General features: G+C 44.1%; 4 protein-coding genes across 4 annotated transcripts in view; 2 read left to right on the top strand and 2 right to left on the bottom strand.

Annotated features, from left to right (window-relative positions):
* LOC126564716 (enolase) overlaps positions 1-25,569 on the top strand; it is a 111,973-nt gene that overhangs the window by 55,558 nt on the left and 30,846 nt on the right. The window lies entirely within an intron of this gene.
* LOC126565162 (achaete-scute complex protein T8-like) lies at positions 2,224-3,103 on the bottom strand. Its single transcript, XM_050222310.1, has one exon. The coding sequence runs from the start codon at positions 3,101-3,103 to the stop codon at positions 2,234-2,236; it is 870 nt and encodes a 289-aa protein (XP_050078267.1). The 3' UTR covers positions 2,224-2,233.
* Positions 10,573-15,533, top strand: LOC126563862 (meiosis regulator and mRNA stability factor 1). Its single transcript, XM_050220641.1, has 10 exons — positions 10,573-10,771; positions 10,864-11,610; positions 11,686-12,361; positions 12,597-13,312; positions 13,380-13,820; positions 13,952-14,105; positions 14,171-14,284; positions 14,347-15,149; positions 15,265-15,351; positions 15,420-15,533. The coding sequence occupies exons 1-10, from the start codon at positions 10,613-10,615 to the stop codon at positions 15,531-15,533; spliced, it is 4,011 nt and encodes a 1,336-aa protein (XP_050076598.1). The 5' UTR covers positions 10,573-10,612.
* Positions 20,967-22,344, bottom strand: LOC126565993 (uncharacterized). Its single transcript, XM_050223193.1, has 2 exons — positions 21,174-22,344; positions 20,967-20,974 (listed from the first exon to the last, which is right to left on the bottom strand). The coding sequence occupies exons 1-2, from the start codon at positions 22,342-22,344 to the stop codon at positions 20,967-20,969; spliced, it is 1,179 nt and encodes a 392-aa protein (XP_050079150.1).

Here is a 25,569-nt window from a genome sequence, read left to right as displayed (position 1 = left end):
AGCTCGTCCCATCGCTCTCGATCATATCCTTTTGACAAAGTACACAATTCTAACGGAGTAGGCGTTGGTTTTGAGAAGAAACTTGCTTGTCATACCGCGTGTTCGGATATGTTTGCTATGATTTCTTCAGTGAAAGCGTACATACACCGGTTTTAAAACTACGAGTGGGTGGTCGGTAGGAGCTATTGTAACATCACGCAAAAATGACGAAGGAAGTCACTGACATTCTGGGGTTCCAACAACTGGTCCGAAGTCGTAGTCGCGATCTGAACGGACGCATCTGGAGCAAGGAAAACGTGAAGAGCATCACAAACAAATCTTCGCAATAAGTCCTGTGCGAGAGACGGTTCGAGTGGAGCAGCTTCTCTGACAAGCGCGAACAAGCAGCCCCAATCGGATGGTGCGGTGTTTGTATTAGCGAAGAAAAGTCCTCGGAAAAGCCGATAGAGAAATATTGATTCTTTGCAATGCGTCGCGTCGTACCGGAAGGTATGGTATGTTGAAATAGTTCACGTAATCTGCCATAACAACAGCAATCCGATTGGTGAAACGGAATCATAACACACACACACACACACACACACACACACACACACACACACACACAGATTGGCGCGTTATGGTGCTTGACTTTTCGTGCAACATTTTTTTACCGGTCGGAGTTGTGATGATAATCTTTTGTATGAGAAAAGATAACAAAGGCCCTTAAGAAATATTGCTTTCTTCCGCATTAAGCCCTACGGGCCATTCAAAAGATTTATCAATTTGGTTAATATTGAGTTCAAAATGGTACTACAGAAGTTGATAAGGGTGTTAAGATAATTGAAATTTAAGGCTCAACCTCTTCAAATTTCAAGCCAAACCACTCCTAAAGTTCTCATCACCAATAGCCTGTAAGTAGCCAGCAAGTAGCCTTATTTTCCCGAAAATATCTACAAATCTGCCAACTCGCACCCCCCTTCCACCGTAGTAATCCTTTCAAACTCTCCCCTTTTGCTTTGTTTGCCCAAATACATCTCAAGCATTTGTAACATTCCGAACCAAAACCTCGTCTGGACTCGTCCGCAGCAGGAGAAGAAATTGCTCAATCTTGCTTCCCAAGACACGCGGTTCAGTTCAAACAACTCTTCTACTGAGTTGCAAGTGTTATTGAAATTCCTCACATTTCCTTCAACCGTCAGCGGGCCCGTTCCATGGAATGACGCGGCTAAAAACAGAACACCCTCGACCACATCCAGCAGTGGACAACGGCGCAAAGCGGAACAACAAAACACCCGAACTAACTTCCGCTCCGGTGGGCGATGGTACTTCCGAAAAAAAAGAAGCATTCCATGGGAACTGCACGGAACCATACCGCTACAGTCGAGCGACTGTATGGGACGATATCGAAGGGTCAATTATAATGGCTGCAGGGCAACAGCAGAGCCAGTACGCTTTAAGCGAATTTTTTAAAAACTCATACCGCCACACCAACGATATATAGAACTGGACACAAACAAACGTCAGAATCAATATCCGGAACTAGCTCGCGGTGTATGTGTGTGCGCGCGTTGGACGTGCTGAACGAGGCCAATTCCATTCAGGCACTGAAATTGGCTGGAATGTGGATATCGATCGTGAGGTGCGAGTTTTGTTACTTATCTTCCGGATATGAGCTGATTGAATGCTACAGCTCGTATCCAGTGGGAACGACCACATCGTACGCGTACGGATGTGGGAGCTTTTTCAATTAACAGTACTGAATCCCTAAAGTCGGTTAGCTAATTTCGAGTGCAAGGGCCTCCACGTCGTAATGGTTGGAGAGGTAGAGAAATTAATATTTGCGACATGATTCATGGTTAGGGTGTGATTTTTTGGGACGGCATACATCAGCTCGAAGCATTCATATATTCAAAATTTAAATGACATTTAACTAAAAAATTTTTAAAATACTCAGAGAGTCCTTGTTACTGACGAACTTGCTTTATTTTTATTATTATCAGATTCAAACAGTACACACTCATGCTTTTTTATAATATGTAATACAATATAGCTGAATTCCCCAGAGGAAACCATAAAGATAAACGAACGCTTAGGACTAGAGCACTCCCCCCTGCCATCTTGTACTGTTTTGCGTACTCACTTCACGATCACTAAAAACTGGAACGTATTTCCGTGAAGTTAAGTAATATCACTTGTACTTTTAAACACTTCTTAAGCAACATCAATCTGCTCTACTCGAAACAACCGACAGTTACGCATATCCAATGTCCATGAATCGATCGTCCAAAGATTCTTCGTCTCTCAACAGTATCTCGTTCGCATTACTATCGTTCCGGTGGCCATTTTCACTGCTACTGTTATTGTTCGTATCGTTAACACCCGAGTCGAGACTATCGAAGAGACTGTATGTTGTCGCATCGGCGCCACGTTCCAGCAGATCACTCAGCGCATTGATGTACGTTTGTGCCATTTGAAGTGTTTCAAACTTGGACAGCTTATGATCCGGTCCGAGTGAGGGTACGATTTCCCGCAGCCGATCAAACGCTACATTCAGGCTGTTCATACGCTTCCGTTCGCGAGCATTCGCAGCCAGCCGTCGCTTTTTAAGTACAGTTGGACTTGGCGGAGTACAATCCTTCTTGCGATCCTTGCCAACCATCGATGAGATGGATTTGCGTGATTTATACAGCCGTCGTGAATTTGTATTGCAGCTAACGGGGGGAGATGTTGGTGTGGAGCAAGAGTTGGCCTCCTTTCCACAATTTGGCACTGGCGTTGAGTAGAGAGAGGTGGGCAAATTTTGTTTGGAGAAGTCCGCCGTTTCCACTGTTGCGTTGTGAAGGGCTGCACCGGAACCAAAGATTTGAAGATCAGACGAGTTTATTTGCACAAACGATTCGCCATCGAACATAACATCTGCGAAGGACAGTCCAAAGTTGGTGTGGCTTAGATCTGGGCCAGACGCCGTAGGACTTGTTCCGGGTGACGATGCGCTGTAGCTGCTTCGACACAGCGATGTATCTGGCGTTGGATAATGATGGGCCAGATACGTAGCACCGGTAGTCGCATCGATCGTGTTGTACGAGCTCAACCTATCAATACCAAGCGTGTAGTGCTCCATCTTGGCAGTTCAGTTATTTAATCCGCTGCTGCTCCACAGAACACTTCTACACGCACTTCAGAATGCCTTGATCTGCACAGAACGGCCGACACGAGAGAACTGCGTCGGTATGTTGACCCGACGGGAACAACAGTGCGAGGATCGTCCCTGCGGAAGGATCGCTTCTCTATCATGACCCCTCATGTATTGCTGAAAGGGGGTTATTTTTTAAACTTTGCACCCCTCTAGGAAGCCGGAACTGTTTGGACTTGTAGGACACGCACATGTTCAATTTAACCACAAAGCGAACAGCAGATAAAGAGAGAGAGAATGAGAGGGAGAGCACGCGATCAGAATCCCTTCCTGGAAAGGTAATGTGTGCAAGCGGAAGAACATTATTCCTCGCACGTGTCGAAAAGTGGACACTAAAAGAAGAAAGGATACAAACAAAAAAAGGGACGAAGAGCAGTAAAGATGAGCCAAAATCGAGCAAGGAAGATCGGAAGCTAAATAAATACTTTAACGAAACGAATTACTTAACCCGTGGAATTAATTTATAGGATCCTAGATTTAAGGACATAATCGTGAGCATTTATCAGTCACATTTATGCTGAAGTAAAATCAGTATCTACTACTCTTTATCAACATCAAAGTCTGTACCAAAGGCATTAACATTCCGGCAACGAAATTCGTACCACGCCGTAGAGCGTTTCCCATCATAAACGGATTATTATCCAGTACTGGCTCGGTAGATCACGGGCCAGTTTTCCATTGCTTCCTGTTTTTTTTTGCTCCCCTTAATTGGTTTATCCATTCGCTCATTAATGAACCGTAACGTGCGGCACAACATTTCCGCACGGCCGATTTGCAGCGCCACACCGATTTTAATCTCGGACATTAACTTTCAGATGTCCTTCGAGGGATGAATGGGGCGAGAGACAGGGAGATGTTTGGTCGTGAGACCTTTGTCAGCTGCCACAGGGAGCCAGAAACTTTTCCCGAAGAAGGTAGTGTGAAGGCTGAAGATGTAGCAAAGACACGTCTGCCGGAGACATTCAACAGATAATCGCATTATGTTTGTGTTGCTCAGGAAAGACGTTCGTCTTTTTGGAGATCGATTCGATTCATTCTGTGGAGCGAGGGCCAACTTTCTTGTGGGTGCGAAAGTACGCGACACAACAACAATCTAAACGGTGGACATTTTTTTTTCTCCGTCCTCTATTACCACGAACACCACGGTGTAAGGGAATGCGATGATAGAGCATTGGACAGATTGAACGGTGAGCATAATCCGGCCGGCTTAGGTGCTGATTTCCGTTTCGATCGAATATTGACAACCGGAGAAGAAATGTGGGAAAATTAATACGCGAATGGGACAACAATCGTTTATCGATGACATGGCACTCCCTGTGATTGAATGTCCTTGTTTTTTCGTCCCGAGCGTAGAACTGTTTCTTCTGTGTCTGTGGTGGTGAGGCGAGATTGTTGTGCAAGGACTTCCATTATCTCTGGAAGGAAATGAAGTGTGGCTTGGAATAAAGTCAAATATCTGATGGAGATTCTAGAGGAGGTTAAGTGTAGGACAAAAGAAGGACAATTTCTTTAAAAAATTGAAGCAAGTCTTCCACTCTCTCCTTCGAGTTTCTATCTGACTCCACGATCAACATACAAATATACAACACAAAGCCCTTTCCATGCTTCACGGCGTTGGTCGCTTGGTCAGTTCGCACACCTCCACCAGTACCTCTACTTGTGCAACTTCACAGTCGCCCGTAAGGCTTCAAAGTCTTGCAACATCTGTCTTGAGATCCCTTGTTTTCTACAATGTTCTTCCCCTTTGGCCACATTCACTTACGATAGGGAGAGACAGACGAGAAAACCAAAATTACGCTACATTCTTCCGCGTTGACTAACAGTGAGCACGTGTCGGGTTGAAAAAGGACGAACGCCAGGAGCAAGCAGTTGAATAGTTTTGGAAGCGCGTGCCGTTAGACAGTAGGTGTTAACTACCATTTTGAGAGTATTTCGAAAGGGAAAGAAAAGCCAGAAAAAAGGAATTGTGTTTCCTCTTGAATGTGAAGTTGTTTCATAAAAAAATCTGTAAATAATTAGACTGAACCACCTTTGAAAAGCACGCAAAAGATGCCTTTCCGTTACTTTTATCTTTGTTTTACAATAATTTATGCAAACTCACCTTTGTTTTTAGTTATCAATTTTTTTTCAACATTTACATCCTGTTGTGGCTCTTTTTATTAAAGAGATCATTTACCCTCGTCGTCAACCGTACGCCCATTATCGGGAAAAGGACATCAAATTGACAACGAACTCATTAACTGTTTAGGTGGTCTTGGTTCTTTTTTATTCCCTCGGTTGATTAGCCCTACGTGACTAGACAGATTTTCACCTACATTTTCGCTTATGGAATGTCGAGGACCCGCTGGCTTGGTACAACCATAAAACCCTCTCGCCTGAACCCGTAAAACACTTTACGGTTCTGCCGCATTGTTGGTCCACTCCAGGGGAGGGAAAACGAACTTTTGAACAACATCGACAACGTCCACGTCCAATTGATTAGCCACCATCACCCCACCCCACCAAGGATTAGCTATCGTATTACGAATGTTATTAGCTTGTTTACATTCGATACGGTAATTCGTTCGATCGGCAAAAGGGGATTCGATGAGGTTGTGTTTTCCTCATTGTTGTTTTCTCCATTTGTGTGACGGTATGTGTGGCTTCCTGTGGTCACATCACCATCTGCACAAGCTCGTGCGGGGATCATAAATTTTCAATTTTTATGACGGCAAATTCAATTATCGACGACAGTTTTACAATCAATCAATACAATCAACCCGCTCAATGCAGTTCCGATTCCGTGGACGTCGTCCGCTGTGTCGTCCTGCGCCAATGGGTACGGGATTGATGACAGGTAATGAACCATATCAAACAGACGGTGGTGTATTGGAACAGGATTCACCCATGCGCACGTGTGCCCGTTGGACAGTTGGCTGAGTAGCGTACCGTTTTGTTACCGAGCCCTATGATTTTGGTCCCTAACTGACTCGTCCATCCGACCGACCTACATAAGAGGGAGAAGACACACAGTTGTTAATTTTTTTACCGAGGGATCACGATCGGTACAGCGATCGATCTAAAGTCGAGCTTGTGCGTGTGCTGACCAACTGTTGTCCTTCTGACGTGCTAGGGTCATAATTAGAGCCTCCCTAGCACCGCGGTGCATGTATCGCTCCAGTAAGCGAGCGAGGCGCATAGTGCACCATCAACCATAACGATCGTGATCCTGCGGCAGGGATGTACCGGGACGGAAGCCATCCTTATTAGGGCGTCCCTTTCGCTTCGTTGAGTCCTATTTTTTTCACGAGGGAGAATAATGCTTTTAAAACAGATCTCAAGATTTTATAACGAAAGGGAAAATGTATCCATCCGTGTAGGGAATGTTTGTGGCGTTTGATGAAGAAGATGTAGGAGTCCTTTGAAGAAGATGGGCTCCTTTAATGGTGTTTAAATTAAAGGAAAAGCTAAGATACGGCAGCTGCTGCTGTGGCGTATTTGTTGGGTGCGATATTTGGACAATTGAATATTCATGACTGTGGGTTGTGCATTTGTAGGTTATGGTCCGATGAGCCTAACGTTTATTGGAGTAGAGATGCCTTTTCCGTTATCTGATAAGTATATGAATGTAGAGACGGTGTTGTATAGGAAAGTGAAAAGATGTTTAGTGAAAATACTTCCAAAATCTTCTCCGTTCTTGTTAGGAATGGAAATATTCTTGGATTAACGAATAAAATTCAACAAAAAGGAAAAACAGAGGAAATCTTCGAATAGTTTTAAATAACATTTTTGCTCACTTAAGTATAAAACAGTTTCGATTCGAGACAAAGTACAAACACATCCCGACAGACGGGGTCACCATTGTGAAATTGATTTGCTGTAGAACCAAACGCCAAACCTCTTTTAAATATCTGAAAAACGCTTTTCGTACGACATCGTTATCGGTGCGCCACCCGCGCACTAAGACCGATGATGATGCAAATTGAATTCCAATCCGATTACACCATCGAGTGATTTCACCTTCCAGCTTCCAGCAAAATAACGAAAAATACGATCACTTGAAGAGAGTTGCTTGTATAGCTGTCAAGTGCGATTTTTACCAGTCGATTTCGTTGTACCCAAGGAATGCTGGTTGTCCTGCTCGCCCACTACATCCGGTCAGTCCTGACAGTTGACGATCAGCGTGCAACTCTTGCCACAGCTCGTCCTCGAAATCGAAATTCATGAATAATGGAACGATTTTTCAACCGCAAAATGCTACACCAACGTTTGCTGGCTGCCGGTTTGGGAATCATTCTGTCGGCGAAGGCGAAAAGTTGTGCAAGGATTATCTATTTGCAGTCACTCATCTTACATTCCAATAAGTTTCACACTGGGCGTATCATTTATTTATTGTCTGAAATAGTTCGCGGAAGAAAAAGCTCAATTCGTGTCCCGATAATGGACGAAAGGTGTAGGAGTATTTGAACGTTCTTAATTGATGCTATTTAAAAAAGGGATTAATTTCCGTTGGACAGCTTTCGAGTGCAAGATTTGCAAAGCGAAATTCTTACAACCAACAGCACCAAAGTGGTATTATTGCAGGAGGAAAATGTAGGAAACGGTTATTTCCTGAATGAATCGACATTAACCAGATCGAATTGCTCGATAAACACGATTCCAAATTGATCTCTTTGCATGAGGGCAAGGACATGTAGGAGCCCATCGTCCCCTGTTTGCGAATCAGCAGACCAGAACCGGACACGGAAGAGAGAGAGAGAGAGAGAGAGAGAGAGAGAGAGAGAGAGAGAGAGAGAGAGAGTGACTGATACTGACGGGTACTGACTGCAGTTTTTATTTTGTTCTACGCTTCGACCACGTTCTACCGTCGACGCGTGCCACCGTTTTTAAGGGTCAATTCTTCAGGATTCATTTTATTTGGTTAGTAAGGGGGAAAGGATGACTTCGGTTTGATGTTTAGCGAAGCGTAAAATTTATGATCCTCAAAGAAGCAAGGGTGGAGCGTTCGGATGAATCGTGAGCACACAACGAATTCTTTGATCCAAGCGCTTTCAGCTTTTTTGAGGATTTTTATGTTTAGTATGATCGATACCCTTTCTACCTGTTTTTTTCCATTGCTGGTACATTACGGATACGTTTACGAAAACGCACCGGAGGGATATCACACCAACGGGATATTAAAATTATCATTCGATCAATACACTCTTTCCCGGTGGTAAGATTGGCGGCCTGTTTTGAACTCAATCCACATGCCCGCGAAATGCGGTTGCATGGGAAACAAATATTGGTAGATGAACCATTCCGGCGGACATCTTTCTCCTGCAGCAAAGGAGCAAAGCCGGCCTAGCTACACAGCTTCATCAAGCCGAATGTTTTCACCGCTCGGTTCGATTAAGATCTCAGTGAGCACCAATAGATTTTGATTAATTCATCACTGTGAGAGCGAAAACCACATCGATGGAAGCACCGGGAAGCAAAGCCAATAAAACGATAAACGAGACGATAAGCGCCCGCAAGCCCCCAAAAATCCGTAAGTCACCTCGAGGCCGCCTTTGCCGACATTGTGTTTCGGGAGGTTTTTCTTTTAAATATTCGGTGTGTATGTAAAGCTGACCACCTTGGTGGAGTGATGACTTCGCTGCCCGGTAATTCACGCAAACATGATGCCGGAATATATTGACGAGATGAAGCCTATGGGCAATCGATCGTCCATCGATAAGGAACCCGTTGGGTGCACACACGCATACCGGGGGGTTTCGACTTACGAAGATCAAAGGCGTAAAGACGCGCGTATTATGTGGCGTTAAATTGTTGATAGTTCCGACGAGATTATCACCCCCTAATGAACCGATGAACAATTGGAAACATCGGAGCTAATAGGCACCGCACACCTATTGTGCTGATGTAGGTAGGAAATGAGAAGAAGCCCTCCGTAAAAAAAGGTTTTATTACAACCTTACGACGACTTGTTTTGCGCACAAACGAGCCCAGCAAGCCCATTTTCGTTGACAAGAGAGGCGGGAACATAGCGCGATCAATAGGAGATCTTTTTGACAACTTTATTGCACGTTTCGATCGACCTTGGATCACAACAAAGCGGCTGCAATGTTCCTGCTCGTCTAGAAGAAAGTACTTTGAGCAAGGAGTTTAGGTCAGCAACAGCAACGGAAGTGGGTCAGCAATTTCCAATCTTTTTAGTTCGCCGTTGACCTATGAAAGTTTTTCATGATCGCAAGGCAGTCCGTATGGAGAGAGGAGGAACAGTTTCTGATGGGATTTGATACCTGTTTCTTCGTGTTCGCAACTGGATGCGATGTCTAAAATAAACGAAACTCGCTCGTTTTTTTTTTGTAACAATAAACATAACTACATCGTGATAAAGGCGGAATGGCATTCGATGGGATTTGTCATCTATCCTAGCATGATAGAATGTAGCTCGACTTCTAATAAATTATCGAAAACCTAAATTCTCTTTATAAGAAAAAATCCCTTTCTGGGCCAGATCTGGATGAGATTCGAACCCATAACTATGGTGTAAACGACTACCGCTTGCTATCTCTGTGCCAGCAGACTGACAGCAGTAGCTTCAATTTGCAATATTGCATCGAGCATACTAAAATAGCCGCACCTGTTAAGTTTGACATTCACACGCTCTCGTTTGTGTTGGTTCGAACGATCACCCAATCGCGACACTGTCCTGCTGCAGATCATCCGCCAGGAGGACATTGCTTCGTTGGCATTCACGGGAGCAACGCGGCGCTTGCTTGAGTAGTTGAACTATTTTTAAGGCTTTTCATTTTTAAATGTTGTATCAACGCTAATATAAGTTGCCGCCCTCGACTCGTATCCATTGTGCCCTTTTGTTCCGTGTAGAATTGTCACGTTGTATTGTGATCGAGGATTGTATAGTGCGTCTCTGCGTCGTCAAGCCGTGTGTGTGTGTGTGTTTGCAAGGAGTTCTGTACGCTTTTAACTCGTCCGCTTATCAAGTGCGGCAATTTTAGATTGTTCTTTATAGTTATGAAGTCATTTTAATCGTGTTCCGTACTGTTAAACTACCCGCGTTCGTTAGTCGCGCCGTCAGTATCAAAAACCAAAGCGATTAAAGGTTTTTTTTCCCGCCAGTAGTCTATCGAGACTTAGGTGCGTGTAGTGATCGTAGCTGTGTGTTGGTGCGCTTGTACGGATCAAGCGTATTTAGTCTAAAGGAAACCCGTATTTAGTCAACTAGAATAATATAGAAAGATCCGGATAAACGGTTCTTTAGAGAAAGAAGCGCTTGAGAGCTCCGATTTAGTAACTATTTGATTTTCGTTCTGGGTAAGTTTGCCTTAAAAGTGGGCCTGTTGAAGCACACTGAATGCTTCCAAAATGGTGTCTCATTCAACGCATTTTTCGTCCATTGTAGAAAGCCGCATCTTCCTTGATCGTCTTCCTCGATCGCTTCCTTTTCTGACCATGCATAAGAGTAACGCCAACACGTACTACGATAGGCAATCCTTCCCGGATCTGGTGGCAAACTTGGCGGTGGAAAATACCAAGATGTACAATATGCGGCATTCGTACAGCAACGGTCAGGGTGGAGGGTATAATATGAAGTATTATAATTATTATCAGGTTCGTACACCCATTAGCAGCCTCCATTTTACAACAGTCCCAATGTAAGCGCATCCGGCTTAACTGCTTTCCCAATTTATTCTAACATGAAGCAATCCACACCCTATGTGCCGCAAATGTACGGCAACTGCTTTCCGAAGCAGCGCTACGCCCCGTATCCAAATCATCAATTCGGTGGAAATATCAACATGGGTCCTAGCAACTACACAGTAGGAACAAATCATAGTAACCTGCCACAGCCGCTGCTGGCTCCACATTCACAGCAACAGTCGCAGCATCCATCGTTACCATTTCAATCAGCAAGCACCAGCGCCAGTAGCAGCAACACCAGCAGTAGCGTCTGTCAACTGCCGGTTAATAAGTCATTGAACTCTTCGCTCAACAGTAGCAGCTATTCCGACTCGGGTAAGAATTCCACGTTCTTCAGCAGCAACCAGAGTGGATGCAGTAGTCCGCACCAGAGCAACTACTCCACCGACAGTGGTAGCATGGCAAGCAGCACAAGCAACAGTAGCCTCGGAACGTGTTCCGGATCGTCAGGTTTGTCGGTATCACCGATCGCAGCGCAAGATCAAGCAGGACCACCACCACCACCAACGCCTTCCGTGCAGCCACTGCTGCCCTCAATAGTATTGCCGGGGGGAGGGGGTCCAGGATCGGGGATCGAACCACCCGACCAGAAGGAGATGGTGGTGCTGCAAATTAGCAACCTGGATTCGACTATCGAAGAGCATAAAATGCACCAATTTTTAATGTGTCAGCTAAAACCCATTACGCCGGTTATTTCGCTGACGATTGAGAGTCCTTCGCTGGCGAAGGTGAAAGTTCCCACGGCACAGGTTCGTTCGTGGTGGACTTGGCTTCTCTCTCCAGATCAGATAATTTATATTTTTTGTTAATCTGCTTCCTTACAGTGTGCCAAGCAAGTAGTTGCTAATCTGCATCGAAAGAAGATCGGTCACAAGCGTATGGTCGTGTCGTACATTAAGGATCCCTCCTCGGCCGAATGCTCAGCACTCCGGTGCCAGGTGGCCGGCTTGCTTAAGGATGTCCCCTTCTGCAGTCTACCCATTAATCGTTTCCGAGAGCTGTTTCAATCACGCTTCAAATCGTCGATAAGCGTACTGGATCTTTACCGTATGCCGGATGTGTGCACAATTACGCTTGACAAGAACGAAGAGAAGCATATCTCCCTGCAACCGGCAATGATCGACTCGTTGAAGAGCAGCTCACTGGTGGAGACGTCGCACCATAGCGTACCGTACTGTATGCAGCATTTTAAGCAGGAGAAAGATAAAGGCTGGGCAGAGCAGGAGATTGAACCGCTGCCGAACGTTATGATGTCGATCAATCAGCTACAGGCGATCGTGTATTCTTTGTTAAAGTCACACAAAAATGATATACCTGTTGCAAGCATTCTGTACTGCATCGAGCACGAGATGCGGGTAAAGATACTCCCGGATGATAATGGGGTGCCGTTGGAACATTTGCTGTGCTGCATCCGAGGTGTCCAAATAGCGAACAACCGCTACGGAATAAAGGTACTTTCGTGGATGGAGCACGAACAAAACTCGACCAAGGATAACGATGGTAAGTTAATTAGGATACATAGTGGCCGCCAATAATATAAAACCACTTTCATGTCCACTTTGTAAAAAGCTGATTTCGATACTTATACTAGGTATAATTTTACTTAATTTTCGTAAAATGATCATTAGCAACTGAACTATCTATAGCACCTTTTTTGTTAAAAAAAAAACCATCCATGATTGTGCAAACGTACTAAGAGAGTTTGCTAATGTCTTACTACATTTTGTTCCCACAGATGCTTGGTCCGTCAATTTGCGCTACATGCCTAAGAGTCCTTGCAACGAATTTCTGCAGCAAATTTCTCGCGAAGTAGTCGAGCTGATTAAGATGTCGCCGAAATCGACCATGAAATTTACCCGCTTTATACCTGCCTATCATAATCATTTTGGGAAACAGTGTCGCGTTGCAGATTACGGTTACACGCGACTAATCGAACTGTTCGAAGCACTATCGCCTGTTGTACAAGTGATGGGAGATGGCGAAAATCGTCACATAACACTAACCCACCGCACCCAGATCCGTCGGTTCACAAACGATCTGCTCAAGATTTTGCGTAACCGGACAAATAAATCGATTCTTTTGTCACAGCTGTCAATGGTATTTGCGCATGTACAGAATCGCCCATTCGATGTTACCGATTACGGTGTGTGCAATATTTTCGACATGGTGGATGGGCTTATGTACAGTAATGCCATCACAACAAAATTGCTAAGCGATAGCGATGTGATGATTTCGATCGTGAAGCGCAAACAAACACTCACCGAGCTGGACAAGACGAGCGTTTTTGCTGGCGAAGTAGTGGAGCTGTTCCGGAAGGCACCTCAGTTTTCGATCCTGTTCAAGAAGTTTGTCCGGTCGTACCATTACCACTTTGGATATCAATGTCGGTTAAGTGATTATGGACTGTTGAAGCTGGCGGATCTGCTCGAAGCCATCACTGGAATTGTGGAGGTAAGGTTCATTAAAGTAAACATAACATTTCCAGTCAGTCAACATACAGCTCATTTTCCTCCCTCAGATGGAACAAACCAATGATGAGGATCGCAAGATCTATCTCAACTATCAGGTAGCACTTCGAATCTTTGCCGAGCAGGTGCAGGAAATAATCAAGGCATACACCGGAAAACTGTGCTCCGTCGTACGACTGAGCACTATTCTGCACATCCACAAGAACCAGTACGGATATCAACTGCAGCCAAGCTGTCTGGGATTTAGCAACATGTACGATGCGATAAAGGCTCTACCGTACACGGAAGTATTCGAATCAGGCGGCGAGTACATGGTGATCTCACATTTAGAAGATCCTGCGTTCCGGATGCACACGTACGCAGTCTGTATGGTGTTGATGGAGTTTCGTAAAGCTCATGTGTCGTTGTCGGAACTTATGCGAAGTTATCACTTGCGGTTTAACGAGTTCCTGAACGAGAAAAACATTTGCAGTATGAAGCATGCGTTGACGGTAAGAGGACACATTAGCATTCCATGTTCGGAGTGCCGGTGCTTGTGTATGCGTTGCATTGATGCAACGATTACCGTCATTAAATGTCTATCCGCTCTTTTAATTTGTTGTTTTGTTTACAATGACGGCAGATCGAAATGGATAAGGGCTTACATTCCGTAACGTTGACGGCGTTGATGAAGTTTGTCATGCGAATGGTACAAGTGGTCAAACAACGCACATCGATCAGTGTGTATGACCTGAAGCTGGCAATGAATGTATCGCTGGGAACGTGCTTCGAATTCGGTTAGTAGAGCGCATGGCGCGACATGATTAATAATTTTCTTATGCATGGCTCATTTCCACTTCAGGATATCCTAATCTGGTAACGGTGCTGAATGCATTTTCCGATGTGTTTGTGGCGGTCGGCAATTGTTCTGTTATTAGTGATAAAAGTGACATAGAACTTAATCGCGACTGTATTTGTAAGTAAATTAGATCACTAGAGCTTTAGAGAACTACTATTAACATTACTTTACTGTTGCAGTATCCAAGGCATGGTATGGCTCTCAAGATAGTTCGTCCCTAAAGGGTCCTACATCGCAGGTGAATTTGGGACAAACTGGCAATCTTGCAGCCAACGATAGCAGCCGATTTCAATGTGCTCCGGCTCCTGCCGGAGGAGGAGGATGTTATTCTAAAGATGTCTCGGCACCATTCCGGAACACATCCAATCCTCAGTATCACCGCCAATCTCTCGGGTCGGAACACGCTACGCCTCTGTTTAAATGTTTGCAGCAACCTCAGGGTCCACAGCCATTGCAAGCAACATCCCAAGCGTCTTCCAATACGTACTTCCCGAACAATCGCGTTCAGAATGTACTGATGCCCAATAACTATGGTCCCCGCAATAACGGCTCTAACGCTTCAACGTTGTTTCCTCCAATGGCTCAAGGACCTTCAATTGAACCACAAAAGTCTGATGGATTCGGTGTTCCTGTGGATAAGGAAAATATTCGACCAGCGCAAAATCGTTTTGTTGGAGTCCAGGATTTAATGAGCTCAACAAACTACGGTAATCAGTTTCGTTCAAACTTTCCTCAAGATCAGTTGTCATCGGACGTTTTCCAGTTTGGCTGTCAGCCTAAATCCGTAATGGGAAGTAAAGGGCTGTTGGAGCATTCAACGGGTCAGTTGCTGCTATCGAATCGGCCCTCTCAGCAGCAGAAGTCTGTTGTTGGTTGGAGGAATGACGGAAACATAAAGGAATCATTTGACTACTGGAACACCGTTAAGGATGTGGTATCTGCCTGCTGGGAACCACCGAAACCGGATACACCAACGGAATTGGTGGGTTTGAGTATGATTTCCTTATTGATGAATTTATTCAATTGTATTTATTTTTTCTGACAATATGCACGGAGCCGTCATAATAAGCTAAATAATTATTTATTATTTTCTGCAGAATCTTCCCTTCTGGCTGGATCCTATCTGGAGCGATTCTTTACAAGGTCTGGACCGCAATACTTTGTTTTCTGATTCCCCTGAAATTGTACGTATGTTGTGCTTGTAATGTTCAACCAAACTTGTTTGATCATTACAACATTTTTATCATTACAGCTTAACATTCCTATACCGGAGCTGAAAACAATTAACAATCTACCGCCCCTTAACACGCCGCTGGAGATGCTCTCCGAACAATTATCGAAATTTCCTTTTGATCTAGATAAATAACGGGCTAGTGGCCCTTGTCTCCTCACAGGGTCAGTCAATTGAGAGGTTAAACCCTTCAAGGGATGCAAGACATATCCTTGTCCCAAAGATTGATCGACTGGTAACTGCCTTGGTCCAGAAGGATCATGCTACTGGCTCGAAAGCTTTCGCTTGAAACGATAATTTTTTTCCGTAAGAGAAGGATATTTAAGGTGAAATTGTTCGTGGAAGCCCGACGGAATGGATAACAAGCCTCTCAGAAAGGTGATTCCTGAGATTAGGAGGCTCTTTAATGGTAGCGCAGCTAGCGTTTAAGCATCAAAAAGTACCTTTTTCCTGCCCGTCAAAAAACCAGTTAGAATTTAAGTCTAAAAATTGATTGTAACGTTTTAATTTATACCTAAACATATTTAGATAGCAGAGCAGAGACTGTGTGCCAATTAAGCGAACTTTACCGGAATGCTGAATGGTGGTTTGTAGATTTGTGACTATTCAAAGAATAAGGCCGCGGATGAAGGATACGAAGTGAGATGGGAAGATTAAGACATTGTTTAAAAAAATAGTATTACTCAGTTGGATGAAAATCTTGCTTTCCGGTTCGCTTTTCTGGTCAAAAGCGAACATTGTTACAATGCCGGAGAGCGAAGATGAACTACTAGAGCGAAATATGTCATTAATGGCGCAACAGCAAGCTCAAACAAGCAAGCAAACCAAGAATAGACAGTTTGAATCATTCGCTACAGAAAAAAAAAAAACAGTGAGAACAGCATCCAGATCCCCCGAGTTCCCGTGTTGTGTTGAATCAGTTGAAGCCGCTTTCGTTTGGGGGAATGTAGTTTTAGTTTTGTGTGTAAAGAATTTTAACCGTCGCAATTAATAATTTATTCTACTGCTATCGTGGTGTTGCATGATAATGATTTTAAAATTTTAGTCTTTTCATGCGTAGTAGTAATTTTATTTATTCGCAAAAAAATTCTCGCAATTGCGCCATTATTTGTTTAAGAGTGAAATTCATCCGTTAAATGATTGATTGCATGTATAATTGTTATGTTTAAGGCGAAAATGTCGCACCGTTACATCGTGTTCAAAAACAATCGGTTGTCATTATAGACTAAGTAATGAAAGTGTTGCCCGGGAATTCTAACTTTATCTAATTTTAAGTGTCATTGTTGTTGAAATACTAAATGATATGTTATGTTTTTTTTTTTGTAAACTTTCTTTTGATAGTCTATGTGTCCATCAATAAGCTTTGAATTTACCGAAACGGGCGACTCAATCGAAATCTGGTAGGGGTACCAATCTTTCACACGACAGAACACGCATCAATTCCCAACTAGATCAACCGGCTACATAGTAGAAATTTGAGCGGGTAAAGAAAAAGATGCAAGATTTTTTAAACTTTTATCCACAATGATAAATCTTTTTAAATTAGTGTTCATTGTTATTGTTATTATCTCATAACTACCAACAACTTCACTGAAACGCTAGTTCAAAACAGAAGCAGATTTATTTTCGCTGAATGACCGCTCCATTAAAGGAGCTGAATGCGTTTTTCTGCCTTTCATCTCAACACTAAACCGTTAACTGTCGTTTCTAATTATGCTTATTGGTTTTTCTTCGGCTTTGGACTCGATGCGACATCATAAATTATCAGTTAGTACACCTTCGCCATGTCTCATTTCGTCATTCCGAGCGCGAAAATGTGTGATGGAACGACGAAAGACACAGGAGTAGAAAACGCTCACTTCATGATTTAACTTCTCAATCGTGTCAGCGTGCACCCAAGGGTGCGGTATGTCCACCGCATCCCAAGGGATGTCCGAATATGTGACTGACCCGATCGATCTGTCATTTTCGAGTCAGCCTACACCACTGTCCTCAGCCATCAAGAATGCGCCGAAGACGCGCTGGGTGCTAGAGTGTACCATAGTAAAAAATCACACTCTTCTCGGCCACGGACGATACCAGCCAGACGCCAACCAATCGGGGAACCCATTCCCTTTATTGCCGTACAAGGAAACACAAACCGCGCGCAGCCAACAAGTAAGACGACCATCGTCATCATCATCGAGCCGAAGGTTAATTAAAAATCAAAATTATTTAAATTGCGTTCTTATGAGTTATTAATTTCATTCCTTTTCCGTGTTTGGGGACACAGCTCCTACGTTCCGGGACATCAGCTTCACCATAGAACGCCCAGCCCAGCGCACTCTGGTAATCGGCGCGCGTTGATCGAGATCCTCGTCGACGGTCATCGAAGCGCACGTTATGGTCACGAACGGATCAAGTTATTTCATCATTTTTCACCGTCTCCACGTCTGTCTGCCGATGCATCGACATGAATGGGAAGGTAAGTGTGTGAGATAGAGAGAGATTTAGAGAGAAGCAACAAGTAAAAATGCATTCGAAGCATTCCATCTCATTCCAAGCGGTTTGCCGTTATGAATTTATTAACTTGTGGTGAAGCTTTTTGTCTTTTTGGTGATCGGCGTTGCAGCCTGCAAGGCATGATGATTTGAGTCAGAATTCGTCCACAAAAACAGGTCGATAAATAGGGTGCATTATGGATTTGAGATAGAAATTATGCACGACTGTGTTTTTGCTATGTTTTACAGTGAAGTATTAAATTTTTACGTTAGTTTAACTGCTAGGACTCCATTATCTTAAAATATTGCAAAAAACGTCATTGGCAAACACGTCTACATGCCAACGTTCGACATTCGTTTGCATATGCATTCAAGACCAATATCCCACAGCGAAAGCGGCCAAAGGCGGACCCCCGTACACTATCGATTATGGATGGAAATGGAAACATAAATATTCCACCAGGCAGCCACCCGTCTCCCCGGCTAGCCTGGATAGTCCCGTTTGTTCCCCTATCAAATGGAGGTACAATTCTTTGAACGCACACAAGCACTCCGGAGCGAAAAAAAAAAATTGTTCGATGCGGTATAATCCCTCGAGCGAATTAATGCTACCACAATCTGCAATCTCGGGATCAACCGTAAACATAAAACTACACACACATACGCTGATTCTCTCTAGAATTAATATTTGACGAACTAATGGCATGGAATGGGTAAATACATAATAATGCGATGCGTCCATTCCTACTATTGCTGCTTCTTCTCCTTCTCATGTCAACAGGGATATCGGGCTCGGAATCCTGCTTTCGATTCCTTATCAATATGCACCCGCATGCAAGTGCTTTATAGACTGCAGTATAGGACCCTCCAAAGCGGCGTTGTATTCCTATTCAAACTATTCTGAAGATAAAAAAGTGATTGGATAAGACGTTGGAACGAAGAGAGAAGAGAGAGAGAAAAGAGAGAGAGAGAGAGAGAGAGAGAGAGAGAGAGAGAGAGAGATTATCCTCATAAGCGTCCATACCGCACCGATTGTCCTACAAAGTTTTGCATTTGTACGCACCGTTTAGGGCAACTAATTTTGGCCTGTTTTACATCAACGCACGAATGGGTTTTCCAGGAACTCTCCTTCCCTTCCTATACACACAACGCTGCAGGAAAAATGCCGATTCTGGAAGAATTATTTTGCAGCCTCGAAAAGTCCGAAATTGAGGCCACCCGAAAGACCTGATATCCCTTCCAATTGGTGGGTGCTCTTGGACAAAATCCGTTTATTTTCTTCATCCTCGTGGTCTGCTGCTTCTGGCAGCACCAGCCAGTTAATCCGTTACACCGATCCGTCATTGGGATTGGGAATCCAATAACAGGACAACCGTAAAGGTCGGACCAACGTCCTACCGTGGCCGACGCTGCCTTTCACATTCAATTTTTCAATCCGAGTGGATAGTGCTCGATTTCAGATTGATGAGTTTATGTGATTTATTAGATGCATATTTCCATTTTGCTGCCGCTGCTGCTTTCGCATCACTAGCAGCAGTAATAGTTTAGCCATTTTTTTTTTTGTTCACCGAACTAGTTCCCCGTAACGATATTTGTCAGTTAAAAGGATTCCGATGTGGATGATGCGATAGGAGACTGGAGGCTGAAAGTGCTATGACTTGTGTGAGTGGGAGAAATAAGAAGGTACAGACTATCATTCCATTTGCATTTGCATAAACCCAAGTATCTCCCACTAGACACGACTGTTGGGGAAGACTCAGGAGCGTTTTATTGGAAAATTCTATCCCTGGTCGTCCCTTCCTGCAACATCGTTTCAGATGCACTGTTGGTGACGATTTGGGAATCTTTTATTAGTTTATTTATGTATGAGGTTTTTCTTTACGGTACGGTCAAGTGCATTAGTAATGTTTCAATATTACTTTTAGTTGTGGAATAGATGGATGAAATGTCCCGCCCTATGCCCACATTCCAAAATGCCTAACAGTCATACAAACTTAAAATTATCAATTTTGTTTCCTTTTTGTCTAGAAAAGTAAATCCATTCCATTCCCCAGACACAGAATCAATTATGTAAAGAGCTATCCTTTAATTAGGAAACGTTTACCAAGCTTCCCGAACACGTGATCTTTAGCCTGAGTTGCGTTAGCCTATCTTATTGCTAGATTATTGCTAAATGTGTATCAGCGCTCGTCGTTTTTTGATGAAGCAAAAGTTGCCTTCACAAGATTTAATTTACGCACCCGGCAAGGGGAAGCCTTAGAGGATTTCTGGGAATTAAACACACCTCACCGTAATTAGGTAATGAACAGGCGTAGGTAGGCGTGCTGTACCAGAAACCGATCGGGATGGTTATCGGGCGTCGAACATCTTGTTGACTCCCGTCTACCAACCGTATGGTGAAACGAGGGAATACTGGAATAGCGTAGAGCAAATGTCAGCAAGGACGGATTGACACCATCGCTTGGCTGACTGATGGCCCATTTTTCCCGGTTTATCTTTCGTTTGGTCCCTTCTTGGTGATTTCATTTCATTCTCCGCTTTCTTAGCGCCTGTCAGCGCCTGCAGTTCGTGTGTCGTCATATGTCTTGATCTGGTCTGGCTGTTCGCCTTGTCGTGCAGAGTGAAGTGTGATGAAAGTGAAAGAAAAAAGAGCTTAAAAGTGTGGTATAAATAGTTTAAACAGCAACATACACTAAGCTCGTAAATTAGCCTACTGGTTACAAGGTAAGCAATTGACCGATACCGATCAGGTGTGAAGATAAGCCAAAAAGCTCATTCCAACCTTTTGCGCCTTTTTGTGGGTTTTTGATGAGAACTTATGGGCTCAGCTCCTCCAGCGACCTGATCCGCCTGTCGAAGGGATCGGACGATAGGAAAGCAATTTAGATAGCAGAAATACTAGGAGGAAGAACACGTCATTCGGGCCGACCGATAATATGCAAGAAGATCGTCAAACGGCCAACTTTACGCCAAGACATCGAAGATAATGTTTTAAGATGATGGCGTGATGGCTTACGGGTTGGTAACATCTGGACAGTTGGTGATGACCGGCTGCTGATTCGGTGATTGTTTACGGAAGCTTTACGGCTCAATTAGCTGCAAAACAGAACAAAGAATGGCACGTGAGCAAAAGCTGTTATGACAACAAGAAACGGTAATGGTGAATTAAGATGAAGTTTATTGAGACCTCAATCAAATTGCACACAATACATCTTTATTTACCATCTCCCTGTAACTATTGCTTGTGTTCTTTTCGACTTCACAAACAATCGGTGTCTGCGTCTGCGTGGCCAACAAGTCCTGAGGTATTTCTGCAAGACAAAAACCGAAACCTCCACCAAAAACACCGCCAGTGCTATCGTATATCCGATCCCCAGTATAGTCCACGCCATCTCCAGATCGCTGAAGCTAATAATATCATTCTCGACGAATTCCATCTTCTGCTCAAACAAACGCTGGCGATCTTGCTCCGTCTGCCAATAGTTCATAAGGCCGCTCTCGAAAATTCGCGACAGATATACCTTAAAGCGTGGGTACGGCAGGAAAGCCCTTGAAAACGTATAAGAAGCTGGCATCGAAAGGACCTTCTCGCGCACAATATGCACTCGGGGACGAAAGTTGTACCCGTACTGATCGTACCGGGCATTAATCCATCGCACATAGATATCCCATGCGGCGGGACACTGCATCAGTGTGCCGTAGTCCTGTTCCCCGTCGAAAGAAAACCAGTAATCGGTCATATTGCGGACACGTTCTTTAAACATCGGTCGAAAACTAGCGACGGTAGCTGTTGCTCCACCTACATAGAGCAAAATATCGGTCTGAAGAAATTCGTCCACCGTTTTCGGGTCGGGTGGATAACGACAGGAGCTTATCAGTGACACCAGCTTCGCTTGGTATGCTTCGGAGAGAATAAAAAACATCACCAGACTAGCAAACAGGACAGTTCGCTCCGTTCGTGACACGCTGGGAGCGTTCAAATCCACACCGAAGATGAGTGTGGCCAATAGACCGTTTTTAAAGTACCGGTGCGCGACAAAGGAACCGACAAATAGCGCAACAATCAACGCAATCCATGCAGATGTCAGCAGCGGGGTTTGAAGATGTTTCAAAAGCTCGTACTTTTTCGTTTTCGGAATCACCAGACAAACTCCATTCATTTCCGGCAGAATGTGCGAAATCGAATACAAGTCCGCGCGAAAGTTTCTGTCGATGAAGATGTCTATCTTACCGTCGTCCAGCTGATTGTTGAACCATTCCAGCAGCTCAAGACTAGGATCGGCGTAAAAAGTGTCAAAATGCCAACGCATCTTCATGTGATCCAGAATCGTTTGGATCACCTTCCAATCATATCGAGGTGGTTTTCTATGTTTGCCCATCGGTGCTCCTGAATGCACTCTATAATCACGCACCTGAACCACCGGGTGCTGGGGTGCGCTAAACCGATCGACAAAGATCTCTCGCATGGGTAGATCGTGTGGTACAATCACCAGCTTGTGCTCGTAATCCATGGTAACCAGTATTGGTGCTTGCATTTCTACTACAGCTGGTGAAATGATAACGAAATTGATGGTCGAGAAATAAATGTATATCAGCATGGAGAGTTTAGAGACCAAATAGCGAATATCGGATAGGATTAGCACGATGTAGATGTTGCGATTGTTTACTGCAAAGTAATTTGGTCGGTAGTCAAGAAATACGTTTACCAGCAAGTTCTGTAAACAGAGAATCGAATTACTTTTTGTATTACATCAGCATTAGGCTATGCTGCACACTTACCATGATCAAATCAAAATCATCGACACCGAATACTATCAGCTGCCTGCTGTGTACATATGAAGTTTGTGCGTCCTTAAACATCGGCAGCATTAGTGTGTTACAGCGCGATGCTAGATCATCAATCACGTCCGCAAAAAAGGACTGATTCGTTCCCAGAAAGGTGTACGTTTCAATTGGAATCGATCTTGATTCCAGCAGGATACGCTCAAGAAACGAAACTATTTGTCGCAACTTGTAGTCATCTTTCGCTGGTTGAGTCCTTGATGGAGCGACGCTGCTCAGGATGAGGATATACAGTGATAGATAGAGTGCTCCTAACAACGCTCTGTGTAGCATGGTTGGTTTGATGTGGTAGCTGGATGAAATACAACTGAGCACGATACCAACACTCTGTCGTGTTTGGTGCTCTACATGCAGGAGTAGTAATTAACGCAGGCAAATAAGAAAAGATGGCTATTGAGGAAAAAAATGCATTGCCATTGCTCATGATACATGATTGCTCTCTAGGGACAAACGGTTTCATAAGCTGTCCTTTACTGTTTATTGGTTGGATGTTGTTGCAGTTATTAAAATCGTAATTGCTAAAGACGTACTAATGCTCATCAAGAGCTACTACCGTCTAATAACTACAACAAATTTTTCATGACGCGAAACCTGTTCAAACGTGAATTTTATGGCGTTCTAAACTCACATCTAAACTCACTCTAAACACATTTTCATAACGTTGTTCATTTTACCGGTTTATTATATGGCGAATTCTAAACACTCAAACTTAAAATTGTGTGGGGCTTGAGCAGGCGTGGAAAGGCTCGGGAGGGGACTCTGACGGTTTCTGACAGGCTCGGACTGTCAGTGTATTCAATGTACTTCAGCTCATGTTCAGTGTTTCATATTCTTCTGCTGATAAAAAAGATAATGTTATTTTCAGTTGCTCAATGAGGCCGATTCCTCCACCACCCGCCGAGTTATTCTACGAAAAAGGGGGTTTCTGCGGAAAATCGGTGATAACTCGCTCATTTTTTGTCCGATCAAGAGGTGAAGCATAGCGCTGAATGCGTCCTCGGGGGCTAAGAGGGTGCTTAAATTTCCACCAGAGGAAAATTTGTTAGGGGTGGAAGGGATGAAAGGGATTCTCTAGCTGGCGAGCCCCCCCTGACTGGCCGGCGAGACCCCTGGCGATCGCCAGCTCTACCCATAGGTTAATCCGCCACTAACAGCACAGCGAACTGCTACTTTGCCCTTCACTATTGAACCGAAGTATGCGTTAAGTCACTTTCTTGCATTAAGTCACTTGTCTATTATTACATTACTAAGTTATGAAAATTCAACCACGCGCACTTACCACCAGCGCTACTCACAATCAGTGACGTGCAGCATATAAAAACAACGATCAACAAACCCTTTTTTTACCTGATGCCGCCGTCCACTGGCAACGATGAGAGATGATGAGCCGCTGAGCTTGAGAAATTAATTATCCAAACTGAAACCGCTCTGCGCTGCACTAATATTCTCTACGCCCGATCAAGCTACAGGTCCCCCGCGGATTGCTTACTGCGGAGAAATTTTTCGGTCAATTTAGTTCGCGCGCCGTATAGAAGCGAACCGTTTGAATCGATGACGACGATTTATGGGAACACTGAAACTCGAGAAGAGCGATGTGGTTTCGATTGGTCGTGACTGGGTGTCCCGTGTGTCCCACGATGATCATCGGTGTGCCAAGCCGAGGAGGAAAAAACGATTATCGAGCAAATCGTCCGGAAGTGATCTCGTTCTCATCGCTGGGATCCGATGGGAACCGATGATGGAGCGATGCGATACAAAGAACGCGAACATCAGAATTCTTTGGTGTCTGCGTACACCGGAAGAAGCGGATAAACGGGTGGATTGAGCAAGATGATGTGATGTGTTTGTCATGAAAATATGTGGATGATCGATTTATTACATGGGTGTGTATTGTTTCCCCCGCGTAAATCATAACGCAGCAATTAATTATTGGTAGAATTTTGGGGACTTTTCTAACGTTTCTTGTTAGTAAAAGCTTCTCTAGAGCTTCCAATGGAACTGATTAGTCCTATGGAATGAAGAAGAAAAAAGTCAACACCGGTACAACAACGTGAAGGCTGAGCAATGCCGTGGCATCTAAAGACACCGCGTAGAATTGCAGCATCGGGCGTAAACCGTTGGCACAAAGCGTCCGAAATGCCTTCCGGCCGTTGCGTTAAACCCGTACCGAGCGATGAAGATAATTAATAAATACGCCCGATCGGAGTCGCGTTTTTTGCCCCTTTCCTTTCATTTACACTCGTCCTCGTTCACGGTGAAGAGTTTTACAATTTTTCAGTCTCAATTATGGGCTATTACTGGGCTCGCGAGCAAATCGGCCAGTTACATAAGTAGCCGATCGGTATCGGAAAAATGTGAATCCCGGCGGAAGTTCTGGAGCACAACAAGTAAAGAAAAAAATGTATCGAAGTTCTTCGATTCTTCACCAATATACACTCTATACAATCTATGAGACACAGAAATGTCATTATTGCTTATTAAATTGTTCACCATGCGTACCCGGAGCCATGCCCCGGAGGAGTTCTAGGGAGTTCGAGTTGTGTGATAGATCCATGATTGTGGAGGTTAATCGAATTTACCAACAATTCACCTTGGAGACCAGTGGTTGATCTAATTGGCGATCGATTGAGATAGAGATCTTGGTACTCGAACGGCCAGGGTTCCACGGTGAAGTAGCAAAAGCGCCACAACTCCTAGCTATGTGACTCGTTTCCGATTGATACGGCGATTCGCAGGAAGAATGACCTCTCCGTGTTGGACGACGACGGCCCTGCGTGAAAGCGAAACTCAAGCGCAAGTGTGATTAAACGGGAGACCTGTCGATAATCGCCGATAATTAGCCGACCGAG

Source organism: Anopheles maculipalpis, chromosome 3RL (assembly GCF_943734695.1).
Source record: "Anopheles maculipalpis chromosome 3RL, idAnoMacuDA_375_x, whole genome shotgun sequence".
Taxonomy (NCBI): Eukaryota; Metazoa; Arthropoda; class Insecta; order Diptera; family Culicidae; genus Anopheles; species Anopheles maculipalpis.
The sequence above is the reverse complement of the archived record's forward strand: the minus strand, read 5'-3'. Positions and strand labels throughout refer to the sequence as shown.

Excerpts from the sequence above, each read along its gene's own strand:
- LOC126565162 (XM_050222310.1), bottom strand. The coding sequence starts at position 3,103 with ATGGAGCACTACACGCTTGGTATTGATAGGTTGAGCTCGTACAACACG.
- LOC126563862 (XM_050220641.1), top strand. The coding sequence starts at position 10,613 with ATGCATAAGAGTAACGCCAACACGTACTACGATAGGCAATCCTTCCCG. Across the intron at positions 11,611-11,685 it reads TGAAAGTTCCCACGGCACAG|TGTGCCAAGCAAGTAGTTGC; the intron begins GTTCGTTCGTGG and ends GCTTCCTTACAG. Across the intron at positions 15,150-15,264 it reads CGGATACACCAACGGAATTG|AATCTTCCCTTCTGGCTGGA; the intron begins GTGGGTTTGAGT and ends TATTTTCTGCAG.
- LOC126565993 (XM_050223193.1), bottom strand. The coding sequence starts at position 22,344 with ATGCGAGAGATCTTTGTCGATCGGTTTAGCGCACCCCAGCACCCGGTG.